This window comes from Heterodontus francisci, unplaced genomic scaffold, assembly GCF_036365525.1.
Source record: "Heterodontus francisci isolate sHetFra1 unplaced genomic scaffold, sHetFra1.hap1 HAP1_SCAFFOLD_157, whole genome shotgun sequence".
NCBI classification, from domain to species: Eukaryota; Metazoa; Chordata; class Chondrichthyes; order Heterodontiformes; family Heterodontidae; genus Heterodontus; species Heterodontus francisci.
In genome coordinates this window covers 3,159,422-3,168,563 of record NW_027140118.1, presented here as the reverse complement: position 1 = coordinate 3,168,563, position 9,142 = coordinate 3,159,422, and the positions used below count along the sequence as shown (strand labels likewise).

At 47.7% G+C, this 9,142-nt stretch overlaps 1 protein-coding gene across 1 annotated transcript; it reads left to right on the top strand.

Moving 5' to 3' along the window:
* The first annotated feature begins 7,650 nt into the window (after positions 1-7,650).
* On the top strand, positions 7,651-8,583 carry LOC137358865 (probable G-protein coupled receptor 139). The gene has a single exon (XM_068025082.1). The coding sequence runs from the start codon at positions 7,651-7,653 to the stop codon at positions 8,581-8,583; it is 933 nt and encodes a 310-aa protein (XP_067881183.1).
* The last annotated feature ends 559 nt before the right edge of the window (positions 8,584-9,142 follow it).

The window sequence follows — 9,142 nt, the reverse complement described above, 5'->3', positions numbered from 1 at the left end:
TACCATTTCTAAGCTTTATTTGTTTTTATGTTTATGGGATGTGTGTGTGTGTGTGTGAGAGAGAGAGAGCGGATAGATCAGAAAATCAGAAGAATAGAGTGGAATGCTACAACAATGGATCAGAATCTTCTCCTCGGACCTTCATTATCTTTCTTCGTATTATGATTGAATACCATTAGAATTGCGGATGCTATAAGTAATTGAAATTATTCAGTACATTTACTAGTCCATCCTTGCCATCGTTGCCCCTGGTAAATCTCTCGAAACGCTATTAATTCTACAAACCATAATTATCTACATTACTGCTCCTGTAATTTACTCTGCCCTCCTTGCTGCTGCTGTTATTCCAGGTGAATCTCTACCTCTAGTTATTAGCTCTCTAAACCATTGCCTGTTGTATTATAGTTCTTGTAATTAGCTCCCTCATGTTTATTGCTGTTTGCGTCCATGGTCAGTCTCTATTTCCAGCTAGGGGATCTGTAAACACTGTTTCACTGAAATACTGTTCTGCAATGTAATGTTTAGGAAGAGACAAGCCAGTGGAATTGGTCTCGATCACAACATCCATCTCCTAACTGTGAAACACATACCCCACTCTGACCAATGTCTGCGGCTGAACCAGGCTGTTTACAACCTCAGTGATCTATTTAAACCTGAGCTGAGTTCAACTCTATATTCTCTACATCACCAATCCTGCCCACTACCACCTCGGTAATGTCACCCATCTCCACCTCTGCCTCAGCCCACCTGCTGCATAACCCCTCATCCGTGCCTTTGTTAAATCCACACTTGCCTATTCCAATTCTATCCTGCGATCCCTCCCAGTTACAAACCTCCATAAACCACAGCCCATCCAGAGCTCAGCTGCCAGTATCCTAATTCACACTAAATCCCAATCTCCCATTACCCCTATGATCACCGATCTAGATTCGCTCCCTGTCTGGCAGTATCTTAATTTCAATATTCTCATTCTTGTGTTTGAATTTCTCAATGGCTTCACCCCTCCAGTGCATTTGTCCAGTTATCATTTTCCAGCAAATCTTTTGCCTTCAGATTCATTTCCATTTCCACATTTAAAGTGAATTTCCTTCCCTCAGTATCTCTCCCTGGCCGTGATTTTCCGTTCCACAGCACCACTGTTACTTACACTATGGACGCCAGGATCCGGAAAAGGGTGCGAGCTGAGCTGCCAGCCCCCTCTAGCGCGGCTGAGCATTGTGTGCACTAGTAGCATGCGGAGTTGTGGAATAACACGTCAAATTGCTTCCAGTAGCTATGATAAGCGTCTCTGAAGCTTGGTCTGTGCATATCCACTGCTCGCCTCTGTTAGTCACTCTCGGCTGAACATACACTCAGCAGCACGAGGATCCCCCTCTAGTGTTATTTAAAAGGACCAGGCATCCAATTTACAGGTGAGGAGCCTTTGACTTATTTTTGCTATTGTAAGGTTAGTGGAGGTGCTGTGGATGATTTCTGGAGGTTGTGCTGTGAGCTGCTTCAGATATTCAGGTAGGACAGAGAATTGATGACCCAAATCTGGGCGAGCTATGGGGACTGTAGTTCAGTATCTCTCAGTCTGTAACATAACCACCAAATGGAGCAGAGGCTGCAGGGAGGTGAAGCTCTGTAAAAAGGGAGGAGGAGGGGCTCTGCCCTATCCACCCCGTGTTTTCCAGGAGCACTTCTCCTATCTACATCTAACCCAAGAGCAGTGTGTGAGAGGACCCTGTTTCAATATGGAGGTGGTCACAGATCTGTGTCACCGCCTGCAACACGACCTGGAACCTCACACCATTGTCAGCACGGAGCTGTCATTGGCCGTTAAGGTCGCAGTTTCATTGAACTTCGAAGGATCTGGATCTTTCCAGGCAGGAACAGAAGACATATTCAACATAGAGTCACAGAGAGTGATAGAGTAATAGAGTACATTACGGCACGGAAGAAGGCTATTCATCCCATCAGGTGCATGATGGCTCTCCATGGAACAATATAATCAGTCCCAGTCCCCCGCTCAAAGCACGTAGTAAATCAATGTCCTTCAAGAGCCCATCAACTTTCTTTTGAAATCTTTGAGTGACTCTGCTTCCACCACACTTGTGGGCAGTGAATTCCAGATCACAAACACCCACTGCATTAAACAAAAAATGGCCCTTCTCATATTCACCCTGCATCTCTTGCCCAAAACCTTCAGTCTGTGTCCCCGAGTCCTTCTTTCATCACTTGATAGGAACATACTTTCCTTGTTTAAATCGTCTAGGCCTGGCAGAATGTTGTACCCGATCATTGTAGCCAAAATCCTCCATCATTGGAGACATTCTACTCAATCTCCTCTGCACTATTGCGAAGACCTTCTCATTCTTTCTGAAGTGTGGTGACCAGAATTTGACTCAATACTCCAGCTGAGACCTAACTAGTGATTTTTAAACGTTCATCATAATTTCACTGTTTTTGTACTCAACACTACTGTTTACGTAATCCAAGTTTTTATGTGTTTCATTAACCACTCTTTCGATATGCCCTTCCACATTTAAAGATCGCTACACATGCACCCACAGGTCTCTCTGTTCCTGCACACTGTTTATAACTGTACTATTAAGTCCATAGCGCTTTCCTATCCATTCTGTCAAAATGCATCATCTCACACTTGACTCACACTTCCATCTGTCAGATGTCTTCCCATTCTGCTCACCAATCTATGTCCTGTTGCAGGTGGTTCACAACATGTTCACTGCTTGCCACAGCTCCAGGTTTGGTATCAGAGACAGGTTTTGAAATCTTACTTTGTATTCCAAGATTCAAGTCATTTAGACAGAGCAAAATAAAACAGTGGCCGTAGCACTGATCCTTGAGGAACACACACTGCCTAAAATCCTCCAGTCTGAAAAACAGCCAATTGCTATGACACACTGTTTTCTCTACATAATTCATGTTTTTATCTAATTAGACACTGACCTTCCCATTCCATGAGACTCAATTTTGGGAACTGACCATTTATGTGGTGCTTTATTAAACAAATTATTTACACCAATATAGGGAACATCCATCACATTCCCTTCATCAACCTTCTCTGTTACACCACAGAAAATTTAATTAGATTTGTGAAGCATGGCCTTCCTTTTGTAAATCCATGCCGGCAATCCTTAATTAACCCAAACCTCTTCAAGCGTGTGTTGATTTTTCCACTGATTATTGTTTCTAAAACCTAACTCACCGCTCATGTTAAACTAACTGACCAGTAGTTGCGAGGCCTGTGTGTTGTCCATTGATAATTCTAGGAGGTGAGGGTGGCCATCTGTGTGATCATTGTTTCCCTCAGTGGGGAGAAGCAGGATGAGAGGTCACGTGGCTTTGTCAGGATAGCCCGATTCCTGATGACGTTGGTGGTTCTGCGGGGACCTCTTGTTAACAGGGAGAGGTACAGGAACTGAAAGGACTCGTACTCCATTAATGTACAGTCATGTCCGAGCATGCCAGTACATTATGTTGGTGAATGTCCACTATCCTGGTAGCAGCCACCATGCCTTCATTCTGAAGAAGTCACGGTCCCACCATCTTCAGGAGTCTACGGCGAACAAGAATGTCACTCCTCAGAGACAATGGCTACTCCCTCTTTACATGGCTTATGATTCTCCCCCAAGAAGCAACCACCACCATTACCGCCACCAACCAGCCACATGAAAATAACCCGTGTATAACGTGAGTAATGGAGTCACCAGGAATATCGTGGAACAGACCATCGATGTGATGAAGCAATGTTTCCGATCTCTGAACTTCTCAGGGAAAGCCCTCCATTACACACTGATGCAGGTGTCCAGGTCCATGGAGTTCTGCATCACCCGTCATATCATCAACATCATGAGGACATAGGCATTGCCATGAGGAATCCAGAGGCCACCTCAAGGGGAGGAGGAGGAGGCAGGGAGGATATTTCCTAGATGCCTTCGACCCGGACAGGCTGTCGGCAAGTGTCTGCTAAAATGTATGATGTCACAGGACAACTTCCCTTTACCAGCATGGATCCCCCATTCTCCAGCATTACACCGATCTGAGATGCCCCATCACAGCGTCCCCTTGGTTACCATCCTGCAATACAAAAACACCAACAAATACCTTTTCATTAACATTCTTATCCAACAATGCATCCAATTATGCAAACAAAATTGAACCATTCACCTTAATGTATACCCTTCGTGCCTCTTATGTGGGTTCCCTCGACTTGCCTAGTGCTCCAACACAGTACTTCCCCAGTGGCTGTAGCTTGACTGGTGGAAGGCTGCTGACTTTCACTAGGACAGAGTGCAGATGCCTTGCAGGACGTCCTCGAGCAGTTCTCGGTCTTGAGGGCTAGTATTCGGACTACACCACCTCGACATGAGCAGCGGCAGCCTGGGCTGACTGATGTCTAACAGTAAGGACATTGGTGGAGTGGCAGTTAAGAGGGAACAAATACTGTCATCCTGAGGGAGGACAACAGGTCCGTGCTCCACGGAGACACTGCCAGTCCCACGGGGCGAGAACTCAGCAATCCTAGCAATTTACTGAATCACAGATTGCTGGACTGCTGTGAGAGCCTGCAAACCCCTTTGAGCACTGAGATCCACAGCCATGATGGCAGCAGTATGATCTTGCATGGCAGCAAGTAGGGATCTCACGGCCTCCGTCTGAGCTTCCACTGCAGCACTGATACGTTGGGTGTCTGCTGTCTGTGCTGCAGTGGAAGCAGAGACAATGGCCACCAGGCACTGTAGGACGGCTGGCTCGGCTAGTGCTGTCATGAGTGAGTGACTACTTACTGAGGGAAAGAATGGGCTTCAAGCTTTGTGCAATGTCCTGTGCATGTTGCAGCCGGATGCTTCCATGTTCCTTGCCAGTGACAACAGACTGTCTGACAGACCTATCAATGGACAAAGTATCTCAGTGGACATGTCCATCAGCGTTCTCTTGTATGCTGCTCCAACAATGCTCACATCTGAGTCCTGTGTATGAAAACTCGTTTGGGACCTCGCCCTGGTGAGTTGAAACATGCACTGTCCTCTCCCCCTGGCCTGGCTGCAGCTCACTTCTTCTCGGTGACTCATCACGTGCAGATTCCGATTCTATACCATGCTGTAAGGTACACGCAGTGTAAGCACTTGATCTTGTGGCTGTGACTTTCAGACCAAGTGATGGGGCTTCACCATCAATGCTGTGCTGCTCTCTCTTTCTCTCTCTGTCTACTCGAGCTGCTGTGACTGGGAAGCTGGCTGTTTTGGGTTATAATTGGAAAGTATAGAAGCAGAAGGGGAGGGTTGGGCTGATGGATTGTGGGCGGGATGGAAAGCAGGAGGTCCATGGGCCCACCATTTACAGATTGTACAGAATCTCAGACAATAGTATAAGGGGAAGGTGGGAGTTAAGAAGGGTCATAAGGCAGGAACATAAAGTCAGCCAGTATGCTCTCGGTGATGCTGGATGCCACGGGCTCTGTCGTAGCCGCTTTCATGATTTTGTGTACCATCTCCTCCCTCAGGCCCAGGGGATGAAGGTATATCTGGCTCCCAGCAGTTCACTACTGTGCCCTGTGATTATAGGCCTCCTTGTCCTGCAGCAGAGAGGGCAGAACCTGTCCGTAATTGTTTTTCACTGTCTTTGGGTGATGTGCCCGACATAGATGAGTAGTTGGAGGCATATGAAGGCACCCTTACCTGGGGTACGGGGTTCGAGCGATCCTCATGCTGCCAGGCCTGGCGCTGGCTGGAAATGGCCCTGCTCACTGACTGGGCGTGACTAACCCGCCACACAACCCAGGGGTACAATTCTCCAATGATGGGTCTGGTCCCAGGCCTGCTGTAGTTCTGGCCGTGGCCCCCACTTCCTTACTTGCCACAGTTACATTGCCTAGCAATGGTCTGCAGCAATGGTCCTGCTCAACGGGAACACTGGCAGTGGCCGCAGTCCCGGAACGATCCCAGCTATACTGACAACGTATCTGGGGTCCGACCTCCAGTTAAGGTACTGCTCCCAGGCCTGGTGCAGTTCCAGCAGTAGCACCTGGACTCTGACTGAGCCTGGCCACAACCCGCTACACTTAACTTGTGTCCAATCTGCAGTAATGGTCCTTATGCCAGGCCTGATGTGATACATGCAGTAGCCCCATTGCTTGACAGAAACTGGCGACCCCACCACAATGACCTGTGGTCTGGGTTTCCAATGTTGATCTTTGACCCAGGACCAACAAGGCCCCCTGCTTCATGACTGGCCCCGATGTCCTCGACACATTTACGGGAGATCCAGGGCTCCTGCAATGTGACTGCTTCCAAGCCTGGTGCCTCAGAAGCATTTGGATCCGGTCACTCATGGGCCGCAACTCCCCCGCCACACTCACCTGAGGTGTGGGGCTCTAGCAAAGCTTCTCGCATAAATTGCAGCGATGGTCCATGTCCCAGAATAGGAGTAGTTCTGGCACGGGCCCAGCTCCTTGACCGGCCCCGATGACATCAAAACTCTTAGCTTGGGTGCATGGTCTCCAGTAATGGTCCTGGTCCCAGGCCTGGTTTATTACTGGTAGTGTCCCCCGCTAGCTGACTGGTCCTCCTGCCCTTTCCATACTTACCTGGGATCAGGATTGCAGCGTACGTCAAGGTCCCAGGCCTGATATATGAGCGGCTATGTCCTTCACTAGCTTACTGGCCCTTGTGTCCTTGTTACAGTTACCTGGTGTTGGGAGCTCAAGCAATAGTCCCACACCCAGGCCTGGTCTGGTACTCATAATTCCACTGCTCCCAGTCGTTTTGCCGATACTCAGCTGCTGGCCCCCTGATTGTTCAGCAGTTTTTGAAGGCTGGATCATTATCTTTAAAGGGACGTGGACCACGATACCGGTCAGGTAATTTCCCGAGCGCCACTGATTTGCGCCGGGTGTCGGCTGCAATTTGTCAAGACAGGGAACCGTTTATATTTTCAGCCCGCCATCCAGACCCCCGCTGTTTCTACTAAATTCAACTCCCTGGCTCCAGCAGAAATCCCTGTCAACACCACCATAATTAGTTACAAATTGAATGTGTTAACAAATGTACAAATGTCACCCCAAACTGCTTTAAACTGTAGGTTTTACTCCCAACCTGATGTATCATTTCCTGATAGTTCCACTTGCTAACAGTTAACTTAGTGACTGAGGTTATTCTTTCCATTATTTTTTCAGTGGATGCATTTCCAAATTTTGCTTTGAAATAATTGAGTTCCTGTAACAGGTGAGGGACTCTCTCAGTCAATCCACCATTTAACTTTCTTTGCAAGAGAAAAGTGTTGCAGATGTTGCAAACTGAAAGAAAGAAACAGAAAATGATGAAATTATTCAGCAGGTCCGCAGCATCTGTGAAGAGAGAAAGAGAGTTAATGTTTCAGGTTGGTGACTCATCGTCAGATATGGAAGTGCTCCGAAATTGAACAGATTTTAAACCAGGCAGGGAAAGGAGGAAAGGGAAGGAATATGATCAACATTGAGTTTAACAATTTCAATATCATCCTTTTGTCGTTTAATCTCTCCTGACTTCACAAACCGGTCTGTTTGTTCTTTCAGATCCAACCATTTCCGCACATCACTGGATACAGGAACACATTTGTAAATCTCAATACGTCCTCAATCAAGCTGGCAACTTTGCTCCTAACCTAATGTATATTTTTTTCTGTTTGTATCCGTTCTTCACAGTTAACTTGCTGACGATTGGGATTCTGTCTCGGGGAAAGTGCGGTCTCTCCAAATGTGTCACTCGCTACCTGGTGGCCATGTCAGCGGCAGATCTACTGGTCATTATCCTGGACCTGATATTGAGGCACATTCCTATTGTTTATAAGGAACAGTTTCAGTTCCTGCAGTCCATTCCCGTGTGTAATATCCACGCTGTCCTGCTTTACGCAGCCACAGACTGTTCTGTCTGGTTCACCGTCACTTTCACCTTTGATCGATTTGTGGCCATTTGTTACCAGAAGCTGAAAAGTAAATACTGCAGCGAGAAAACGGCGGCTGTGGTTCTGGTAACAGTGACGATGCTGAGCTGTTTAAAGAACATCACCTGGTATTTTATGTTAACTGGTCAGTATTGGTTGTGGAACGAGCCCTGGTTTTGTTCTGCAACAGCCAATGTTCGGTATTCTGTGGTCTGGGCAACAGTCGAGTTTCTCCATCAAATTCTAACTCCGATTCTTCCATTTGTGGTGATTCTGCTTCTCAATGCTCTCACAGTCAGATACATTTTACTGAGCAGCAGAGGACGCAAGAGATTTCGGGCTCACAGCAATGGGGATAGTCGCAGAGACCCAGAAATGGAGAGCCGAAGAAAGTCCATCATTTTACTGTTAGTGATCTCGGCCAATTTCATCCTGCTATGGGCAGTGTTAATGGTATATTCGATTTGGGGCCGATTCTATGACTTAGGCGATCGATCTGTTTATTTGCATGCTTATCTGAAGGAAGTGGGCTTCATGCTGCAGCTCCTGAGTTGCTGCACAAATACTGCAATTTACGCCATTACCCAGACTCAGTTTAGAGAGCAGTTGAAGACTGTCCTGAAATATCTCTTTACTCCAGTTGTTAAATTCACTTAATGATGGCAGCAACTGAACAACTGACTATTTCCAGTAGTTTGGGGGCGGGCTTCCCGCTTTGGGGACCGAGTGGGGCGGGGCCTTTATGGTGACAGAATGTGGCGAGGCCTGTTTCCGATGGTGAAGGAATGCTGGGGGAGAGATTTGTTCCCAATGCTGGCGGGGTGGGGGGGGGGGGGGGGCGTGTGGTGGGGACAAGGGTACGGCACCTGTTCTCCATGGTGACAGCAGTGTGGTTGCTGGGCCTGTTCCCCAGGATGCGAGGAGTGGAAGCGGGGCCTGATGCCCGTGGTGCGAGGCGTAGTGGTGTGGCCTTCTCCCGTGGTGACGCGGGTGTGGGGCGCGGGACCTGCTCCCATGGTACCGAGCTAGGGTGGGGGCGGGGCCTGTTCCAATGTAGACAGGGACTGTATCGGGGCCTGTTCCCTTTGCTGACTGGGAGTGTGTGTGCAGCCTGTTCTCCATGGTGATGGGAGTGTGAGGCTGAGACAGAATTCTCCATAAACATTTACAATCTTTATAATTCATTGATCATTCTTTATAACCATTATAATCAGTT

Coding starts and splice junctions, on each gene's coding strand:
- LOC137358865 (XM_068025082.1), top strand. CDS start 7,651: ATGTATATTTTTTTCTGTTTGTATCCGTTCTTCACAGTTAACTTGCTG.